The sequence below is a fragment of the Gopherus evgoodei genome, chromosome 10 (genome assembly GCF_007399415.2).
Source record: "Gopherus evgoodei ecotype Sinaloan lineage chromosome 10, rGopEvg1_v1.p, whole genome shotgun sequence".
In the NCBI taxonomy this organism is placed as follows: Eukaryota; Metazoa; Chordata; order Testudines; family Testudinidae; genus Gopherus; species Gopherus evgoodei.
The window spans coordinates 34,974,188-34,997,114 of record NC_044331.1 but is presented as its reverse complement, the minus strand read 5'-3'; the positions used below and the strand labels follow the sequence as shown (position 1 = coordinate 34,997,114).

The 22,927-nt window shown below is 42.2% G+C and overlaps 2 protein-coding genes across 2 annotated transcripts in view; both read left to right on the top strand.

Annotated features, from left to right (window-relative positions):
• TBC1D2B (TBC1 domain family member 2B) overlaps window positions 1–6,066 on the top strand; it is a 68,451-nt gene extending 62,385 nt beyond the window's left edge. The window contains exon 13 of the mRNA XM_030578067.1: window positions 1,925–6,066. Within this exon, the coding sequence (XP_030433927.1) occupies window positions 1,925–2,120 (196 nt within the window). The 3' untranslated portion in view covers window positions 2,121–6,066. The remainder of the gene's footprint in view (window positions 1–1,924) is intronic.
• Window positions 6,067–14,781: 8,715 nt separating this feature from the next.
• The window catches only part of DAPK2 (death associated protein kinase 2), a 73,451-nt gene continuing 65,305 nt past the window's right edge, over window positions 14,782–22,927 (top strand). Inside the window, exon 1 of the mRNA XM_030578984.1 lies at window positions 14,782–14,865. The gene's annotated coding sequence lies outside the window, so the exon portion shown is untranslated. The remainder of the gene's footprint in view (window positions 14,866–22,927) is intronic.

The window sequence follows — 22,927 nt, the reverse complement described above, 5'->3', positions numbered from 1 at the left end:
TAAACAGTGGTGCTTTTTTCTTTGAGATAATGTCAATCTTGAGGCTTACAAGGCTTGTAAAGCTGGACCTTCTTTTTTTTACCTAGTGATGGAATTCAATATTGATTTTTAAAATTGGATTACTGCAGCTCCCACGGAAACCTTTTTGTATTACCAAGGCATGTTTACTAAACCAGGCTGGCTGAAGTCTAAAACTTGGGGCTCCAACTATTTACTTTTTTAAAATTATATTCCTTTTATCTTAGGGATGGCAGACTGACATTCTCTTATGGTTTAAGTTAAGGCACATGTCAGTGTACAAAAGCTTCCTAATACATAGGCACTGTGTTCTGGTTTTTAAATCCCATTCTGTATTTGACTTTAAAATTGACACTTGTATGAAAATGTTATAATAGTACAGTGCCACCTTGTGGATTTAAGCTGAATTAACTTAATCAGTCTTTGTAAAGTAGGCTATATGATTCATGCCCTTCTAGCCTCTCAAGTTCACCATTCTACAAACAATTTACTTTTAAAAAATATTTTTGAATTTGTAAAGCTAAGTGATAAAAAAAAATGTAGAAAAATGACTGTTATACATGTGAGTCCACTCTTGTGGAAAAACACACATCATCCTGTTCATAGTACAGGAAAGATAAACATTCAGTTATATGATTCCTGGACATTTTCAATAGGCTAGAATAATTAATTGGCACTAACACATTTCTGAAGTTTAAGCTGCCTAACTGGAAAAGTCCCAACTAATACACCTCTACCTCAATATAACGCTGTCCTGAGGAGCCAAAAAATCTTACTGCTTTATAAGTGAAACTGTGTTGTATCGAACTTGCTTTGATCCACCAGAGTGCGCAGGCCTGCCCCTCCAGAGCACTGCTTTACCACATTATATCCGAATTCGTGTTATATCAGGTCGCGTTATATCGGGGTAGAAGTGTATGTGCATTGGTGCAACTTCAGAACAATGTATAGGAAAATAAGAGTTGTATATCTAATTGTCTCATTATGATAAAAATTGTACCTCAGATGACCTGTTTTAGAGTATATATTTAGTGAGAGGCTATTGATGTTTGTGTGCATAGAAACAAGGAAATTGTTTTAACCTGTAAGACCTCTGAGTCTTATATAATATGAATGTAGGAAAATCCCAGCCTTTCAATGTGTAAACTGCAGACCACCTTAAGAGAAACTAACAAATCAATCCCAGTTGTTACTGAAATTAATCAGGCGCTCGAATGAGCTGTTAAGGGGAAAAAGAGAACTTCAGATATAATCATTAAAGATCTGTTTGATTACAGTTGCAGATCAGCAATAGTGCTTATTCTCCTACAAGAATGGGCTAAATAGAATGAGACAATTTTTTTTATAAGGAAACTGATGCAGTACGTTCTGAAGGAGCCATGAAATGCAGAATGCAACTGTTGTTGTGTCCCATTTATTTTGAAAGTGCAGTGCATTTGGACTTGTACGGTAACCTAATGTCAGATTTCTCAAGGCAGTAGTATTGAATTAATTTCAGCAGAATGAAAGCAGAAGATCTGAAAGAAGGAATGTTTAGGAAGTAAATATTCAGTAACCACCCTGGTTGATGAAACTCTTGTTAATCAAAGCGTGGTTTCACCTCCTGCTCACAATGTTTCAAGGTCCATAAAACCGTAGTACAGTGTAGACTTGGCAGCTGCTTCTGTGGTCTGGCCAGCATTTAAGGGGACATTCTGTAACTAAAGTGGTCATCTTAAAACTGCTTCTTTTCCAAAGCTACCTTGAAATTTCAGCATTTCATCTAAGACACAGCAGGTACATGGGGAGGGCTATGCCAGAGATTCATTTCACATCATGTATAAAGCACTAAAGTGAATGAAGTTTAAAACTGTCATTAAAAGCCATAGATCCAGTGGTGGTCATCTAATGCTAGGTAATCTTTCAGGAAGCTGATCAACATTGCTTTTGGCGATCTGAATCCTTTCCCGCTGCGTCAGATCAGGAACCGGAGGACCTACCACCTGGAGAAAGTGCGCTTGGAGCTAACAGAACTTGAAGCCATTCGTGAGGACTTCCTACGTGAACGGGAGACCAGCCTAGACAAAAGGGACCTTATCAGTGATGACGAAGAAGATAGTTGAGAGAATTTATTGACTTACACTCTCTTTTGGAATCGTGACCAAAGCTTATTGAGTGGGTAAACTTCAAATACACTTCTGTTTTATTAAGCCTTTAAAACTGAATGTTAAATAGTGGCATTTGGAAATATGCAGGACAGATTTCCAAACCTCAGCACTTTCTTTCAAAAATATTGTTTTGTATCAGAGGCCAAATTGTTCTGTTTACTCCTTTGTTCGTGCAACTGTATAGAGCACTTAGAAATTAATCTCTTTCATTCAGTTAAACAGCTGAGCTGCCAGTTGTTCTTCTGAAGTGCCTTGTCACAGTGCCTATATGTGAAGAAGTAGCATAGAAAAGTCCTTGCTCTTTTAATCTACCATTTTTGTCTCATTTCTGAACTTGTGTATTATACTGAACATAGTTATACATTTTTATAGCACAACCCCACAACATGAAAAGACAGCATTTTTCAGTTTCAGGCAGATGCACAAAACTGGCTTTCATAGTATTGTCATGAATTAATCAGCCGTTGTTTGTGTTACAGCTGAGAGGATATGGAATGGAACACAGCAAGAGCTTCCATGTTGCTCTGTTTCTTTAAAGGCAGCATAAAAATGAGATACACTTTCTTTTTAGCTATGTGTGTGTGTATATATATATACTTAAAATAGAAAACAAATAATCATTTAATCTTTCCGACTACTTTAAGTACAGTGCAAAACATAGCGGTTGTATTTATTTTGAACAGCTGTTTTATATTATCAAATTCCCCTTAATGCAGAGGGAAATGTCCAAACAAGTTCTGTTATTTAATCTTTTTGTTTTTCTTCTGGCCACAACTTCTCAGAAATGACAAGCAGCTGTTTAGGAAGATGGAGTTCACCACAAGAGTCCCACAAACATCTAGCAGATATTCTGTTGCTTATGTTCTAAAATTTGTTTTTTATGAAGTTCTATTCTTCTCCCTGTTTGGGGTCTAAACTAGGATAATGTTTGGATTTTAGAAAACCATCCAAGGGAACAACTCTTTTCATGAATATAATCTATATATTGCAATGTTTACATTACAGTATTCTTAGAAAGGAAAACAAATGTTTAGCCATTCATCAGAGAAGCCTAAAGGCCACCGAGCCTGTGAAGAAGTTGGTTAAAAAAATTATTTTTGTGGAAATAAACCATGTAACACACTTCCAAAAACATGCTGCTGTGAATGCTGTATGCATATGTATCCACAGGAGAGCTCAGGAAACAGTCAGTGTTACTCACTTAGCATTGTCTCTGACATTTTGACTATGAAAAGCTTGTTGGGTACCATTGTTATTTCACTTTGTGATGTATGCTGTTAGAGGACCTGATGGATTTTTCTTGCTTTGTTCTCATTCTGTTTAGGTTTGTTTATAATCTTCTTTCACAAGCTTTTCAATTATCAGAATGTCTGTTTGATCTAAACATTACCTTTTTGAGAGCAACAGAAAACAAGAATTCAAACAAAAGTCATTAAATTTTTTCTTTCCTTGGCAATAAAGCAGTGAGAATTGCAGTAGCAGTTTAAAGTGTCAGCTTTCAGTAACCTTCCATTCAGCTGTTAGATGGCATATTTATTTAGAATTGGATAGGACTCTTCTATTTCAGTCCTATTCATGTAAAAAAGGTTAGAATATTGTCAGGGAGAGGGGTGGTGTTTCACAACTTTTTTTTTTCTGTTGGCTTAACTGAAACTTGGTTAAAGATATTTTGCTTTCAATAAACATTTCCTTTATAAAGAAATTGTCCAGTGTTACGCCTAAACAGAGTAAGATCAACAGATATCATGTAACTTGAAAATCTTGGTTAGATATATATTGAAAGACGTGTTTGTTTGTTTAACTAGCAAAACATGTTAAGTTCAAATATGCAACAAGCCCTTATGCTTATTAGAGAAACCTGGAATGAGCTACAGAATTATTTCAGTTGTGTTTTAAAATGTTTCTAGCATGCATTGTACAAGCAGTAAATTTCTTACGTGCACCTCTTGCCTTATACTTGAATTTACTAGGCAAGTTTTTCATATTATTGCATGTTCTGTATCCCTGTTACACTTACTATTACAATGAGTATATGAATATACAAATCAGACCGACTTTTTATGTGTTCTGATTGTTTGCTGTCAGTGTCTTGGAGGAGCTGGCCTCTAACCAGATCTGTCTCTCTTCTTTTAAAAAGAAAATTATCTTCAAGTGTTAAATGAAATCCGTCCATTTTTTGTAAACTTGTGTAAGTTCTTCCTTAGTATAGCAACGTTGAAAATACTAGGTTGGAACATTTTGCTAGACTACCATTTGTGGAGATCTTGCTATTTTGAGCCTTAATTACAGACCAGTTTAATGATTATATAAACTGTTTCAAACTGAATGCACAAAAGCCCTCAGGTGATGAAGAGAAAACCGTTAACTTTTGAACCGCTGTTCAGGACATTCCCTATAGCTGACAAGTGTATGGAGGAGTAGAGTTGACTTGCAATGTTGCAGGCCCATTCCTTGTGTTCCTGCAATTCGTATTAAATGTTATTACTGGGGTATAAAAGTTGTACAGTAACATTGAATGACTGTTTACTGTTTTGAACCACAGGTGTGTAAAAATCTGATACATAGATACCATTTGTTCAAATTGTTTTGTTGGTACCGTATGTGAAACGAGTTGGTGGCTTCAGTCACATTCCCTGTAGCCTGGTGCTTACATCTCAATTGACATCCTTGCTGCTGTTTTGGGCAGAAGGGCCAAAAATGTAAAGGGGCAGTGAAGACTGAACTGCACTCTCATCCCTAGAAATCCCTATAGAACAGGAGCAAGGTGCAAATATTAGGAGGCAGTGGGAGGGGAAGCTTGCTTTGCTATTGTCCATCCTTCTCTGTGGGCAAATAAAGGATTTTGAGTGCTGCTTAATCTGGCGGCTTTCAAGAGCACTAATGTTCATCTTTTTAAATGAACATGCAAGGTTACACACGTTCAGTATCTTCATCAGGTGACACCAGACAAATACAGAGCGACCTGCAAAAGCTGGAATGTGTCAACAAATAATGTTAACATTTAGGGCCAACTTTCAAAACAATGCATGAGGATTTAAGTGTGCGTCCCTGCCATTGTTTTGGAAATGAACTCCTTAATGAAAATAATAAAGATCAATTTAAAATTGGTGACCAAACATCTTTTTGTATGTTTGACATCTTGTTTAGTGCTTTCATGTCTCTTCACTACAACACTTTTACAGACTTTAAAAAAATAAATAATTTCAAGGTTATATACTTATGTGCAAAATATTTGTTATGCTTGGCTCACGTTTTCTGTTTATGTAAACCAAACCACTCAATTAAAATCCTGAAGACTATTCTTCCCTCAGCCATTATGCATGATTCAAAATACGAAGTATCTTTCCAATTACTTATAAAAAATGTTATCTTCTATTACATTATACAGAAAAATATGGTGCACTGTACATCTTAGCTATTATAAGTATTGCACAGTATTCCAGTTCCACCTATGCCTACAGTATTATAATACATTATTATTGGATAATTTCTTTTACCAGTTAAAACTATATATGTAGTTAAGTAGACAGAATTTGCTTTTTCATTGTTCTTCTGTAGGTGTACAGGTATGTACACAAGGTAGGGTGTCTAAGCAATAAGAATAGGATTTTGTGGTTTGAAAAAGCTAGAATAAGAGCATTCTTTAATTTGACAAATGTCATGTTCACAATCCATGCTAGTTTGTTCTGTTAAACTATTGAGAAATGAAACTAGTCACTTTTCTACTCTGGAGCTATATACAGATGTTTAAATAAAACTTAAGTACCATATTTCATAAACAAAATCAATGGTGCATAGTATAATAAATCACTTTCAATCAAAAAACTTAACTGATCTTGTTTTGCTAAAGATTGTTGTAAGATTGAAAGAAAAATAAACCATTTATTACTTGGTATTATAATTTGGCTTGAGTTATTTTTAACAGTCGTACGTGCTGGAGTCATTAAAACATCTAGAAGAGGAATACATTTTGACACTCTAGTTCCTTTAAAAGTCAGATCATCAATTTGGAGTTTTAGTGGAACACTCTTGCCTAGGAATGGAGCAAGTATTGTCTGATTGATTGCGATTGTTCTGGAATGAAGTAAAAGAAAGCAAACACAACAAGGGAATGAGAGTATGAGAATCATTACAGGAATTCTCTTTAATGAAATTTCTTTTGGCTGAATTAATCAAAACAACTGGAATTTGATGCAATTTTGAAGGTACTATGCCAGAAGTACCTGAGGCACTTGATGTGGCTTAAGTAGGCCACAACTTTATTCTTAACTGTCTGGGATTATCCAGCAGATGTGTACAGTGAAAGTAATTCCAGTATTGTCCACGGGGGAGTGATACTCTCAGCTCTCTCCTTAACCTGTCCTGGACTCCTGCCAACCTGCTGCTGGGACCTCACCATACCCTCCCTTGAATGAGAGTTGGGGAGAGAGTTATAAAGGAGGGGGGTTTGGCTCCCTGCTGTGCCAGTCACAGGAGTCCCAAATCCCCCATTTCTGTTCCTTTAATGAATACTTCCTTTAAATCCTTTATCAATCCATTTTATCTGAGTGCTGTATCCCTTCCCTATGCAGTACCTGCACAGCACATCTGTCCCACCTTTACATAATGAGTTGTGATATCACAACCTAACTCCCATTTAATGTTTGCCCCAACTAAGCTCCCCTGAATACTCTCTAGGGAAGGTGAAATAACCCCCACTTTTCCTTGGCCAATCTGGCGATGAGGGGAAAATTCCTTCCCAGTCCTTGAGAAAGGAGCAACTAGTGTAATGCCCACAGCACATCCTGACAATTTAGTATTTCACCACTTCCATGGATGGGATAGTGGATGCTGTTCTGCCTGGCCCAGGTAAAAGAGGGCATTTCTTACCCAGCATGGACCTATATAGTACCCCCTCTCTTCCCGTCACCTGGTGGGGAGGGATACTGACCTGATCTGTGGCTGCTGTAAAAATCACTCCATGCGTCTCTAACTCTTTAAAGGGGTACACACCTTCCTCTGGTAAGTCCAACAACGGCCTCCCCTGCTTAATATGCAGTACAGTTCTATATCTAGAATAGGACACACACACTTTACACTTCTAGCACATAATGGTTTGGTTTTGTATTTACTAATTCAGCAAAGCACTTAAGCATGTGCTATGCTTTAAACATCTGTTTAAAATGCTTTGTTGAATCAGGGCTTTAGCCAGTGGCCTGCGCTTTCTAGGGGTAAATTCATGCACACTCCATGCCCTCCTCCCAAAAAATAATCTTGTAATGGGTGAGATTCTTAATATGAAACTTCAAACATTCAATGTGGCGTGATTATCATTCACATGCACCTGTACACATAATAGGTACTACTCATTCAAAGACGCATTTGTATTGTAGATTGAATATGTATTTTCATGCCTGAGCATGCATGTACTAGTACAATACGTTCAATGTTTAAGACAGCACGAATGTCTTCTGTTCTTGACCAACTTCCAAGGCATTTAGCTTCCTCCTCAAATTGTGTTTTGGAGCTAATTTACAGTTACACTGATGGAAGGCTTTAAAGCTGCATAAGCATCTTAAACCAATCTAGAGCCTTAAATTAGTTTTATAAACTTGTGAGGAAGGTATGGAATTGGGCTTATGCCCAAAGAGCTATTTTTTTTCTGTTGACCTGTCTGCAGTAAGCATGGTTAGACTTTTTTTTTTTCCCCCTCCCCTCTCTCTCTCTCTTTTCACTTTCCCTTAAGTTTAAAATGGCTACAGGGCTTTTGCTCAAACTTCCCAGAAAAATTCATCTTCAGGCAGAGTCTGAGCTTGAAAAACATCTACTTGAAGTTGGAACTGTTTTGCAACCAACAGCTGTAGTGGATGTGATTGATCCAGGGGGCAGAAGGGAAAAAAGAGAACTTTATTCTGCAGTAATCTAATTTTCCTTGAATAATGCAGCCAGTCTGTGTTTCTTACACTGATTGTAAGGTAAACTATTTTGGAACTGAAAAATTCAGTATTTAAAGTCTGGTTTTTGTGCATGATGCAATGGGGTATGGAAAAGTTTCTATAGAAGAACAAACATGCAAATTTGGTTTTGAACTTGGAAGATCCAAACTGAAAATGTGAATATTAGACCAGATTTTTCAAAGATATTAGGTATCTATGGGATTTTCAACACCCCTAAGCAGGTCAGGCACTTTACTACTACCATAATTTCAATGGGAGTTAAGAACCATGTAGGGGGCTTTGAAAATCCCATAGACACCTAAATACCTTTGAAAATCTGACCCTAACTCTCATTGAAATGTGTGCTAGTTAGGTGCCTAATCTACTTAAGTGCTTTTGAAAATACTACTAGTTTCCTAAATAAGTTTGGAAAATCTGTCCCTAAGCTCCTTTTTTAAAAAATAATTAGTAGTCTGAGTCTCATTGACTTTTAATGAGATTTAAATTCTGAAATGCCTATGTCACTTTTGAAAATTGAATTTAGGAGCCTAAAGTCACTCAGGCAGTTTTGAAAATAATTACCCTTTGCTAGTGCTGTTCCGTTTAACTGTGTTATGCAACCAGTTAGTTGCATGCCTAGCACTATCACTTTATTTCATAGTGACTTAATAGCACATATCACTGTCAGTTGATAGGACGTTAGCTTTGTCAGAGCACAGCAGGCTTTTAAAGTGTGGGATCTCATTCCACTGGGAAATCTATGCTAATCACAAAACAGGGTAAAGTAGTGGTCTTCAATGTGGTGCCCGTGGGCACCATGGCGCCCACCGGGGCATTTATGTGTGCCAGCCTAGTGCCCAGCAGGGGAGAGAAGCCATGACCCCACGCCTGCTGGGGACAGAACTCCAGGACTGCAGGCTGTGGGTGCTGATGTTCTCTGTCCCTGGCAGATGCGGGGCTGCAGGTGCCAGTGCTATCTGTCCCCGGCAGGTGTGGGGCTGAAGGTTCTTTCTGGCTTGGAGAGAAGCTGCGGCCCCACGCCTGCCAGGCACAGAACTCCAGGGCTGTAGGCGCCAGTGTTCTCTGTCCCTGGCAGGCGCGGGGCCGCAGCTTCTCTCTGGCTTGAAGCCGGAGCCCCAGACCTGCCGGGCAACAGAACTCCAGGGCTGCAGGCGCCAGCGTTCTCTCTCTGGCAGGCATGGGGCTGCAGCTTCTTCAAACTAGAGAGAAGCCGCAGCCCCGTGCCTACTGGGAACAGAGAACTCCAGGGCTGCAGGCTGCGGGCACCAGTGTCCTCGGTCCTTGCAGCTTCTCTCAGGCTTCTCTCTGCACTGCCCAGAACTGACACCACAAAAAAAAAAAAACCTCCGCAGAGAGACTAAAGGTTAAAGAAAATCCAAAGGCAAGCTACCAAATTGGCATTTATTTCATCATCATGGGAAGGAGCTATTCTTCTGAAAAATTATACCTATTGATTGCAGCGTGGCTGCTAGTATCTCCTGCTTTAAATGTTGCCCATTCCTATTTTAAGACACTGGTTTTAGTTGCTTATAACTTTGTCAGTCTCTAGACTGTTTGGGCTGAAATTTTCCATGCTGGGTGTCTGCCTCAGGCTGATGTGTTTTTTAATCAAAAGGGTTCAAGTTCAGCCATTTCTGAGACTAGGGGAGAATTCATTGTTTTGCCATATTAAAAATGTCTGGTGCCCTGTTGTTTTTTTTAAACTCTAGCGCACCCCACTCCTGCTTTGGTGCAGCAGGGACTTGAAATTTGGCTGTGGAGAAAGAGGGCCTCTGTGTCTGAGATGTGCCTTTTGCTGTTTTAGCAAAAATCTGCCAACATTTGGCCTAGTTATAAGCCTCAGTAGAGATGTGCTAGAGCTTTGCATCTTAATTCCCTAAGATTCTATCCACATAAGTATGCTCCTGACAAAGATGGGCTGAGCAGGATTTTCCCTGGAGGAATGTGTGGAAGAGATAGTATGCGGTCATGTAATTAAAGGCCGTATCATTGTACATATCTACAAGGGGACTAAAGATTGCACAGGCAACCTTTGTTTTGGCATCTTGTAACTTTTGAATGCTTGACTTTGCAACCTTAATAATGTTTTAACACAGCTTTTGTGTGTGTGTGTAATGTGTAACATCTGCAACATAATCTTTTATAACAGCTTCAAATATGAGAGAGGGAAATTACACTTGAAGCAATAAAGGCACTGTCAATATTCTGTAAGTGACACACTTTGTATAAGTACAGATGATGCTTTCTTGGTCAGTCCGTATCAAGTTTGAACTCTCCTTTAGGAATGTAGGATATGTGCTTCCTTTTCTGTCACTTCCTAAATGAGATGAGATAAGGGATGTGTGTGACAGAGTATGACCAGTGAAGAGAGAGCACTGCTGACCTCCAAAGCTCAATGATTTATGGTGCTGCTCAGTACCGGAAAAGTGCCTCCTCTTTTGAGATCCATTCAAATTGCACAGTTCTCTTTCCTGTATTATTGTCATGCATGCACATGACTTCTATGAGCAATTGGAACACAATCTCTGCAATTGGAGCAGGATCTCTACAATTAGGTCTTTTTCACAGGATCCATAACTGCCATGAAACATTAGAGATTTGTTAGAATAATGTGTTATACAGAGGCATCTCTGGATCTTAAAGCAGTTTTCTAATATCTATTTAAGACCGTTGTCCCCAAACTTTTTACTTCATGCCCTGTCTTACCCCTGTCTGCGTCCCCCTCCCCCAGACAGCAGTGATACCATGGCTCTGGGACGGGGGTGGGACACAGACAGTGGTAGGGGGGCTGATGCTGGGGCCACAATTGCGGGTGAGAGTGGACCCTCAGCCTGCAATGGTAGCTGGGCAGCCAGAACCCTGTGTGCAGATCCCTGGGCAGCCCAGGCGTGGGGCTGGAGCCAGGAACAGAGCTGGGCAGCAGTTCCTTCCCCTGCCCCATGTGGGGGGCTGGTCTGGGCCCCAACTGGGCTCCCCTGAACATTACTCCATGCCCCCTGGGGGGGGTGCCCCACAGATTGAAAACCTCTGATCTAAGGGCTTTGAGAACCTCTGATGGGTTTATATAAATGATAGAAGGGCAATTTTTTCTATTGACATAAGATCTAGATTGTTTTTTACAAACCCACTAGACCATAGGGGCTGCATAGGATTCATTTTCAGCAGGCTATCAAAGATAAAGTTAATTGAGGCTATGGTTGCACAGTGTTCTTTTTAAATCAAGATTAACACCATGTGCTTCACAGAAATGCACCTTTTGCAGTGGTCAGAATGAACTGAAATAGGAACAGAAGCTCTTACTGCAGCAGCTAGGGAAGAGGGGTGTATATGAGCCCCACAGAGGAGGGGAGCTGCTTATTCTAACCCCTAATCTTTTATAATTATTGCTTTGGATTAAAGTGTAGATGTTAGAAGTGGAAAAGATCTGTTTAGAGCCAGTCCACCCCTGCTTGCAATGTAGGCTATAGGTGCCAACTTGATCAGGCCTTGGAGTTACTCTTCAATATAATAGAGTGAGTAGGGAAAGCTCACCCAGGTTTGAAAAGCCATTGCAATTTTAAGTGTCAGAACGAGGTTATTTTGTCACCTTCCCTTCCAGACATGTCCAAACAAAAGGCAAAAGTTTTCCATGAGTATTTTTATTTGTCTGGTAACTAACATAGCTTTCGTCCTAGGGGTATTTCATGCTATCAGATGACAACCTCAGCACCGAGGTTTGAGAGAGAGCCTGTAGACTTTCCTTGTTAAATGCCTCTGGAGGAATCCAGATTTCTTTTGGAGGCTTTAGAATCTCTCTCATTTCCTCCCCCTCCATCTTTCCCCATTTCAACCTCATTTGATGCAACCACTTTCCTTTTGGATTGGAAGAACTGGGTGGAACTCACTTAGAGGCCATGAACACCACTCTTTAATCAGCTAGAAGGAGTCACAGTTGAATTCTGCTGACTTGGAGGAAGGAGAGAGGCTGGGACTGGGAATAAAGCCAAGTCTTTGGAACTGCAATGCAGAGCACTGCCTTGAGGCTGGCTCCAGTTCAATAACGTGACAGAGTGAAATGATTTTCAAATGCATTACATCTGATCCTAGAAATTCTTGAAGGGGAATAAGCCCAATGCTTGGAGAGACAGAAGCCAGCATGCCCCATGCAAGTTTCTCTCTAAAACTGATATGTATCCAATTGGAAATGAAGGCAAACTGGCATTGATGTTCAGTTCCCAGCTTGTTCATTACAAATAATTCATATGTATTATTAATGTGTTCTGGGATTGGATGTTAACCTGCAATGCTTCTGGCTCTTGTGGTTGCAGAGAAAAAAGCTTGAAAACATTAACCCTAAATGCTCAAAAATCAAGAAGCAAATAAAAAGAACCTAAAATGTATTGTTTTTTAAATCTTGTGATTTTTAAATCAATCATGATTTTGTGGCACTTCCTAGCTCATGATTTTTGAACACATGGAATCAGCAATACTGGAACTGGACACTTGTAAAATAGTCACACAAAAGGACTCTTTTTAAAAAGGGTGTGTGACGTCACTATTGCAGCTTCAGATTCACAAGGGATATGGGCATATTCCTCAAGGGAGGCTATATTGCGTTCTGAGTGAGTTTATCACAAAACACTGCATTTTGAGCAAAAGTGCTGTCCTGATGGAGTCAATGGTCATTTGTCTCTGTTCTTCCCTACAAGCATGGTTCCCACACTGAGCATTCCTTCCAGTGGATTGTTTGTTCCTACCAAACAGAGCAAATGCTATCTGTATACCAATATATCCTGAACAAATATTTTGTAGTTCTAAAGCAACCCATAAGTTTTGATTGGTGAAATGACACATTGCAGATATGCTGAAAGATATTCATGGGACAGCAGATGAAAATCGGGGGTGCCTGGGCATGTTTGCCTGGGTTGGTTAATTTTCATAGCAGTTCTGCTTAATGTTGTAAGTGAGCATGTGTCATAACATTTTTCCCAGATCTGGACCTTAGCGTCCAAAATATGGGTGTTAGCATGAAAACCTCCAAGCTTAGTTACCAGCCTGGACCTGATAACGCTGCCACCAGCCAGGGATTTTATAAAGTGCCTAGCTCACTGTGGTCTCCCCAAAACCTTCCCTGGGGGACCCCAAGATTCAGATTCCTTGAGTCTCACAACAAAGGGGAATAAACCATCTCCCTTTCCCTTCCAGGTGTTCCCTCCCTGGGTTCCTGGAGAGATATACAGAAGCAAGCTCCGTGAATCTAAACAGAGGGACTCCACCCTCCCTGTTTCCAGTCCTGGAAAACACAAGTACCAAGAGAGCCAATCTCTCCCCCATGCCCCTTCACCCAGCGGGTATGCAAAGTCAGGCTTAGTAAATCTAACACAAAGAGATTTTCCCCCTGACTTCTTCCTCCCACCAATTCCCTGGTGAACTGCAGACTCAATTCCCTGGAGTCCCCACTAAAGAAAAACTCCAACAGGTCTTAAAAAGAAAGCTTTATATAAAAAGAAAGAAAAGGACATAAAAATGGTCCCTCTGTATTAAGGTGACAAATACAGGGTCATTTGCTTAAAAGAAAAAAATGAATAAACAGGCTTATCCAAAAAGAATACAATTTAACACATTCCAGCAACTACACACATGTAAATACAAAAGAAAACAATATAAACCTTATTGTACTTACAACTTGGAAACAAAAGATTAGAAAGCCAGGAGATAGAAAAATCACTCTCATAGCCGAGAGGGCACAGACACAAGACAAAGAACAAAAAACACACACACCAAAACTTCCCTCCACCCAGATTTGAAAAAGTCTTGTTTCCTGATTGGTTCTCTGGTCAGGTGTTTCAAGTTACTCCTTTCCAGGTGAAAGAGACATTAACCCTTAGCTATCTGTTTATGACAGCATGTGCAGAAGTTGTATTAGCCTTATTCTCATTTGATATTTGTTGAGCACCAATAAAGTGCTCTCTGCTGCACAAGGCACAAATTGAGATAAAATCCTTGCCTGGGAGAGTGAGTTCTGTGTGGCTCCTCCAAAGTTTGTCTCTCTCACCAACAGAAGTTGGTTCAATAAGAGATATCACCTTGTGTCTCTAATCTACAACACAGACATTCACCAAAGGGGTAGAGGGGGAATCGATTAATTTCTGCCTCTAATTATCAGGAACTCACAAAATAGGTTCTTTTAACACTGATCATCTAGTTGTTTAAAAACCCCTTGGATGACCATAGCTTGGTGCCACCTTTTAACGCCCCCTCTGCCCCAGGCATGGATTGACCAGGGTGCACTTGGGTCACTTGCACAGGGCCCCCTGCTCAGTTGGCCCCTCACCCTGACCGCCAGAAAAAATCAAAAACCCAAGACAAAGCCCGGAGCGGAGCTGTGACCCCATCTGCCACATTCGAACACCACTGAAGCCGAAGTGGCCTGGCTGCCCCCAGCACGATGGAGGGGTGGCCTCAGGCCTGGCTGACCTGGCACTTGGCCTCATCACTGCTACAGCAACCAGGCTCCAAAGAGAAGCCCCTAGGCCCCGGCAGAAGGATGGGGGCCTCATTTCCATAGTGCACAGGACCCCAGGAGGGGGCTGGTGGGACAAGGGCTGCTCGCTGCACCTGCAGTCCGGCAGGGGGCGCCCTCAGCTCCCCACCGCGCCGGGCTCTCCCGCAGCTGACACTGGCGCGAGCGGCTCCTCCCCGCTGCAGCCAGCGGCAGTCGGCTGGCGCAGCGCGCGGGGAGAGCAGCCGGCAGCATCGGCGCCTGGACACTGCGGCTCCCCACGGTGAGTAGCGCCCGCCCCGGACCCAACCGCGAGCCACCCGCGCTCCCTGCCCCGCAAGCTCCGGCCGGTGCCTGCTGGAGGCGCGGCTGCCTGGCCCCGCCGAAGCAGCGAGGGCTCATCCCCGGGTCTCCTTGGATCAGCTCCCCGGGCTGGGGCTGTCCAGCCTGCGTCCCCAGGGCGCCCTGCTCCCCGGCCTGGCTCGGACCTGCTGCGGGGCTTTCTCGGCGGGCGGCTCCGCAGGTGCGGCAGGCTCAGCCTGGCAGTGCCCCGCCAGCTCTCTGACAGCACCGCGCCGGGATCGCCTCCTGCCCGTCTGCCCCGGGGGAGTGGGCGCGCGGTGCCTTCCCGGGGCTGAGGCTGGACCTGGGGCGGGGGTGATGGGGGTTTATCCAGCTCGTGCCTTCTCCTGCTTGTGACTTTTCGAGAGGACAGGAAATAGGTGACGGGTGGGTTCTGCCGAGATGCAAAGGGACAACGTGCTGGCTGTGCATCTGGTGCTTCCAGGAATGGCCAGGCACTGACAAAGCCAAGAAAGGAAAAGCGTGGGACGTTAACAGGCTGGATTTCATAAAGTCCTTCCTAGAAGGTAGAAGATCATCATCACACCTGTGTCCTCTCATCCGCTTAGCTTCCCAACTTAAGAGGTTTCAGCTATACAGGATTGGGCTAAACCATCCTCCCAATAATCTCTGCACAGGTGTCACACTTAGCATGCACCTATTGTGCCAATGCACTGTAACTTTAGGATATGACAGTGGGTGAAAAAATGGATCTGCAGTTTGGTAATCCAAAGGGCCAACCCCCCACACCACTCAGAAAGATGCTTTCCTAGTCCATGCATTCTCAGGATGAGCGTTATGTATACAGGTCCTACTAAAATCCTTGTTGTTCTGGCCTTTGCCCCACTTCACTTATAACCCTTATAGTTTTCCTCTGTCTATCTTCTTTAGCTTTTTCTCAAATTAGAGGTTTTTTGCTACTTAATTTTCCTTTGGGCAGCCATTGTGGAAAAGCACTTCTGTATGGGTTCATGACATTCTTGCTACTAAGCAGGGGCGGCTCCAGACCCCAGCACGCCAAGCGCCTGCTTGGGGCGGCATGACGCAGGAGGCGCTCTGCCGGTCACCGGGAGGGCGGCAGGCAGCTCCGGTGGACCTCCCGCAGGTACGCCACCAAAGGCGCGGGACCAGCGGACCCTCCACAGGCACACCTGTGGGAGGTCCACCGGAGCCGCCTGCCACCTCCCAGTGACCGGCAGAGCGCCCCCCACGGCATACCGCCCTGCTTGGGGCAGCGAAATGTCTAGAGCCGCCCCTGCTACTAGGTCCCATCTACGCTGGACTTCAGAGTTAAGGACCCATAGGTAAAAGACGTTTCAGCTAGATTTGTTTTTAGCATAGGTTGATAGGCGAGCCACTGTGGTGTAGTGTAGTGTAGACTAGGCTGGATTAATACACTGGCTTTGTTTCTAACCCATTGGGTGGTAGTGACCTCATGCACACATCTTTGAGACCTCTTCACAAATTCTACTTGTGTCCTCAGCCTTGTTTGTTTATGACTTGATGGAATGTGGGGTGGATCCCTTCGTTCTTTATTTTCATACAAACAGTGGTGGCAAATGTAGGATTGTTGGTATCTGGGACAGTGAGTCAGAAACAGTATCAGGATGCAGCACAGTGCAGGCTTGACTGAACACTCTTGGCTGTCTGGCTTTAGGGCAGGGGCAGGCACTTTTTGGCCTGAGGGCTGCATCGGGTTTTGAAAATTGTATGGAGGGCCGGTTAGGGAAGGGGGCCTGGCCCCCCCATGCACCCCCCCAGGATTCCTGCCCCATCCAACCACCCCTGTTCCCTGATGGGCCCCCCCAGGACCCCTGCCCCAGCCATGCCCCCCAGTCTCTGTCCCCTGACTGCCCCTGAAATCCTCACCCCTGACTGCCCCCCGCTGCCCCATCCAACCCCTCCTCTCATTCCTGACTGCCCACCCCAGGAATCCTGCCCCATCCCACCACCCCTTCTCCCTGACTGCCCCCGAAACCTCTGCCCCTGACTGCCTCCCGCTGACCCATCCAACCTCCCCGTTCCCTGACTGCCCCCCCGGGAACCCTTCCCCATCCTGCCACCCCTTCTCCCTGTCCCCTGACTGCCCCCAGAATCCCTGCCCCTGACTGCCCCCTGCCCCCCCATCCACCCCCCCTCATTCCTGACTGCTCCATTCAACCCTCTGTTTCCTGCCCTCTGACTGCCCCGACCCCTATCCACCCCCCCACCCCCTGACCACCCCCCTGAAATCCACTGCCCTCTATCCAACCTCCCCTCTCCCTGCCCCTTTACCATGCTGCCTGGAGCACTGATGGCTGACCCGTCTGGAGCCAGCCACACCGTTGCCACCGCACAGCACAGAGCACCAGGTCAGGCTGGGCTCTGCAACTGCACTGCCCCAGGAGCTCGCCCCCCGCAGCCCAGAGCATTGCACCGGCAGCGTAGTGAGCTGAGGCTGTGGGGAAAGGGGAACAGGAGGACAGGGGCGAGTCTCCTTGGCCAGGAGCTCCAAGGCCAGGCAGGAGGGTCCCGCAGGCCATAGTTTGCCCACCTCTGCTTTAGTGGAAGATCAAGATCATGAACATAGATTACTCGTTAGCCACTCATTGCTGAAGTGGAAGGGTTTGGAACTGCAGTCTGTAGTCAGCCACCACAGAGCTAAATATCTCAGAGTAGCTTGGGAGAATGGAAATGGGGGGGTCTCTTGAGAACTAGTGGCAACAATAGTGGTGGTTAAATTGAGTTACTGGCACGTCTGGAATGTACCATTCAGAGATGTTTGGATAATAAGTAGTAGAAGTGGTTGAAAATTTCCTGAAAACATTTTTTTTTGTATAGAAGAATAGGGAGCTGTTGAAAACTAGATTATTCAGGGGAAAACATCTTTGACTTGCAGAAGTTAGAAAACTGGCAAAGTGGAGAAAAACTACTTTTTCACACGGTTTACTGTTGTAATTAAATAGGTTTTCCCCATTTTCTCTCACTTTGTTACTGGCTTCCAACCTTTTCCAGTGGGGAAAAAAGAGGAAAAGTAAATGGAGGTGGGAGAAGCACGTGAACACCAAAAACTCAAATGTTTTTGGAGTTTAAAAAAACAGAAATATGAAATTTAAATGAAATTTTATGTTTATTTCAATATATCAATTTGAAACAGTATGTGTTCAGGCCCAAAATTTTGATGGATATATATTTCCTGTGAAAAATTCCATGTGGGAAAAATCTAGTTCTAATTGTTGTGGTTGTTTACCATATATAATGTAAAATGAGGCCATTGAAGTAGCTTCTCTGAGTTCAGCATTGGTTCAGAGAGAGAGACTTTGTGTCCCGTGTATTTGGGAAAGTGAAATTTGTTACCTGAGTCACTCCAGACTGGCAGATAACTGGAGAACATATCCAAAGGAAGAATCCTGCACCAGCTGGGGTCAGGCCAAATGATCTATTAGAGTTTAGACATTTTCCAGATCTAATTTCTATAATCCCACTAGGATTGAATGGTTGGTATTTATTGTGGATTTATCATGTGCAGGCCAGTCATTACTTGTCACATCCCTAGAATAATTAAGTGACTACAGAAAGAAACCTTGTCTACATAAGAAAGTTTCCCCAGTTACACAGACATAGTCCTGTGATATAACCCCCTCGTGTCACTTGTTCTGGCATGAGTGCATTATTCGGTTTAGTTTAAACCGCTTTCCAAGCAGCATTAGATAAACTGGAAAATGAGTCGCATACTGGAATAATAGTGTCTGCTCACTGGGATAATACTCAGATAACGATATCTGTTCAAATTCACACTTTATGTTATACAGAAAAAGCTTTCCTATGTGGACAAGGCCTGATTTATGATATAATAAAACTCCTGAATGTAAAATAAAAAAGGCAGGGGATACCTTTTACTGGTTAGAGCAGGCGACTGGGAGTCAGCATGTCTGTGTTCTGTACGGTCTTAGCCACTGACTTGCTGATCATACCAATTGCTTAAATTCTTTCCCTTGGTTTTCTCATCAATAAAATGAGAATAATAACACTACCTTAACTCACTGGGATATAGAGACTTATTTGTTTGTAAAGTGTTTTGAATTCCTGAGTCGAAAAGTACTGTAATACTCTGAATTAGTATTAAAGCTCTGTTACCAATATTTATGCTGCTGAATGGAGATTATTCTGCAGATTAAAATCTATTTTTAAAGTGTTCCTGGTATTTATTTTAGTTAACGCCTTTTACCTAACTATCAGGACATACGGTGCTACTTGTTGCACAGAAAAAAAAAATCTGAAAGAGAATGCACAGTGTCCAACAAAACCAGCAGAGAAGAATGAAGAAAGCTACATCCTCTGCTTAGGTCACTGCTGCACATTAGATGCTGCAGTGATAACCTTCTTCTCACAATAAAATCCTTTCAAACATCAGTTATTGATTCTTAGTTTAAAAGTAGCCCTGATCCAAAGCCTACTGGGAGTCAGTAGACTCCCATCAACTTTTAAATGTGCTTTGGATTAGACCCAAAATTAATAAAATGGTCATAGCCCAATACATAATGAATGTTTATTGTGTAGAAGTGCCTAAGAAATATTGAAATAAAAATAGATTGGCAGAAAATACAATAGATTATTTCTGCTTTTCCAGGATACTGTGTATGCCTTGGTGTTTAAATCAACCAAATCTGAGTGCCTAACTCTGATTCAGCTGACTTGGTTTCACTAATTGACCTAAGGAAAAATTGACCACCTGATTTAAAATATATTACGTTTCTCATCCCTTCTTTGGATTGATTGTGCTCCAAACTTCTAAATGTATCATAACAAAAATGGCATAATCTAGTTGTCTGAGTACGGGAGAGATCCTTCATAATTTTCTAGAATTACCACAGAATGTCTGGAAATAGTTCTGTTTATAAACAGTAACTACTACTTGAGAATGGAATATTTCATTCCAAAGGAATTTTAACACCCTGAAGGTCATTTTATGCCAGCTCACCCCACACACCTCCATACTTGCTAATGACAGGCAAGTTGGTTCCTCAAGAGTATGATTTATTTTGGGCTTTTACTACATTTACAGCTGGGTGAGAGCCAGTGAGGCTCTCAGTAGGGGAGTGGAGGGTTTTCTAGAATAGGCTGTAGTGATAGAATGGGAAATGCCGACATATCAAAGATTGTAAGGTTTGTAGGCTGGAGGTTGTAAACTCTTTGGGGCAGTTTATAAAATGGGGCTCCAATCCAGAGACATTTGGATGCTACTACCTACCGTATATGATGCCTGTGGGAAGGCTTACTGGTTTGACCTTCTGGAAGAAAGATGTGCTTCAAAGATCAGCAGAGAAGCTGGTTTCTTTAGTCACTTCAGAAATAGTGAGCAAATTATAGAGCTATAGAAACAAGGAAGCTCTAAACAGCAAGTGTGGGGTTTTCTTTTTGTATGTGGCTACCACTGTGATGTGTTCAAATTGGGCAAAACTTCCCTTGATAATCTCAGGGGAGATGAGTAAATGGTCAGTTGAATAGGACCTAGCTGTTTCCCCAGAGGTGTCTCGGGCACGTTCTTCATTCTTAGAGCAGTATTTTCAACTTGTCCCTCAATGTCACAGTCCAGTGTCTCTTTCAGGGTAGTGGTATTCTTTTAGAGGTATTTGCAGTTGTTTTTAGGCATACATCTTGGATTGTGATAAAGGCAGCAGTCAACCTAAGGGAATTACATTCTTTTGACAAGTCTCAGCAGAGTCTAGTACTGTAGCAGATAAGCCTCTTCCCAGAAATGCCTTGCTATTAGTTGCATACTGCTGCACACACCTAGAACTTTCTCCTGCAAAGTGATATGAACGCCATATAAGGGTTGGATTTTCAAAAGTCCTCAAATTGCCTTTACTCTGCTCCTGTTAAAGTCAGGAGGGGCTGAGTTAGATCAGCACTGAGCACTTCTGAAAATCCCACCTTAACGTCTATGAACAAAATATTTTCTCTGAATGAACATATGTACCGTTCTGCACTGCATGCCTTACCAGCTTTTTTTTTAAGATACCCAACACACAATAGTAAACTTGGTTCCTCAGGCCCTAAGCAGAGCTGATCTTAGAACTTCTTTGAGGAGATGAAAGAATTGCCTGAGGGATGCACTAGTTTGGGGGAAGCTGCTAGTGAGCTGTTTATTTTCAGCTAGAGGAGAGAGGTTTTTATGCTAGTAATGGGATTAGATTTGGGGAGGAGGAAACAAACTAGTAAACAATGAACAAAATAACAGATTCAGCCAGATTACTGCACCTTTCAGAATGTTCAGCATGTAGCAACAGTAATCAATTAGGGAGCTTGAGAAGATCTCTGACGGGGAATGGCAATAGAAAGGGAAATCAGAGATAGAAGCCCTTTGTGCTCAAGTCCACCCTTGTCAGAAGCACAGAATTGTTCCCTACTGTCTATTTTTCTAGTGCTTTATCCATTCTAGTTTTAAATGTCTTCAGTATTGGGGTATACATTGTTTCCCTTGGGTCACTATTTTGCAGTGTAGTAGAACCTATCATCATTTGGGAAAGGGTCAAAAGGGAACAAATGAGCTACATTCAGCATCTCAAACTTGGGAATCGCAGAAAGGCAATTCTGTAGAGCATTTAGTAAATCATGAATGGATAATGGACATTTGGCATATGCATATAACAGGGCAAATCATGCTCAATTAGACAGCTGGAGTGCTTATCATATGTTATTGAAATTCATGTGGATCTCAAAATACTAAGAAAATGGTGTTGCACAAAAGCATGCTCAACAAAGATGTTAAATGTAGCATCTAGTGAGAGTTATTGGAATGTATTAAATAGTTATGGAAATGCTGGAATAGCAGAGGAGGGCACCAGATACTGGTTCTCTTCCTCCCTTTGCAAGGATCAGCTGAGTTGGACTTTTAAAAAAGAGATTTGTAATCTTATTTGCATCCCTTCATTTACTGATAAGGTTTTATGAGTGTAAGTGTTAGTCATAGTTCACTATTCAGGTTAAGGGTTGATGCCACATTAAGACAGGAATCTTTCCTCTTGAGACTAGGGGTCACTGAGAAGTAATTGTAGGCTCAACATATAAACTTTGTTAAATCAGGCTTTCAGAAAGCAGTACATGGCGGTGGGGGGAATGTTTCCTTGATTTTCTTTCTTAGTTTAAATGGAAACACTATCCTTGAAAAGGAATCCCAGTAATCTGCAGTGTTTGTTTCCTAAGTGTAAAAACCTGACAATTCCCCGCCCCCCCCCCAAAAAAAAAAGAGTGAGAATAAATTGGCTAGTCTATGCTGTGGCAAAAGCAAACTAACAGCATGAACTGTGACAAGGCAGTTAGATTTGTACAACTCTTTTCGTGCTATGATTTAAGATAGTGTTGGGAACACAGGGAAATCTTTTAAAGGAACTTGAGTTTCAATTTGACAGAGTCCCTTTCAATAGTTTTTCAGTAGTTCAAAGCTATTGTCTAAAGACATTACAAGTCTACTAAGTTATCTAAATAGCCATGTCTTATTGCAGCATTAGATGGAACATAATTTTAAAGGATCAAAATAGGTTTTGATGTGCTTTTACTCCTAGTTCTCCAGTGTGCAAAAGTATTGTAGAGTGAAGGACATTCTTTAAAAAGCTCATCAGAGTAAAGAGATACAGAAACTGAGAGTTCCTAATGTATTGCTTGCAAGCACTGGGTCTAAATCCACATGGGCAAATGAGAATTGAATTGAGAGATGTGGTGATGACAGCTGTGCCTGAAATGCCTTTGTCTCAGGAGTGCACTAGAATTTCTGATAGATAAGTTTGAGGTAGTTACATTTTTACTGTAACATTATAAATATTTGTAAGGGATGTGAAAACATACTTAAAAATAATGAACTGCATAGTGGCTATAGCATGGTCCATGACATGAGTATAACTGGGGGGTCCTGTTTACACAAGAAAGATCAAACCATATTGTAAGCTGCTCAGCATGTTCCTGTATTAAAACTTAGCAATCTTTTCTGTAGGGATGTGCACTAAGGCAGTGATTCTCAACCATTC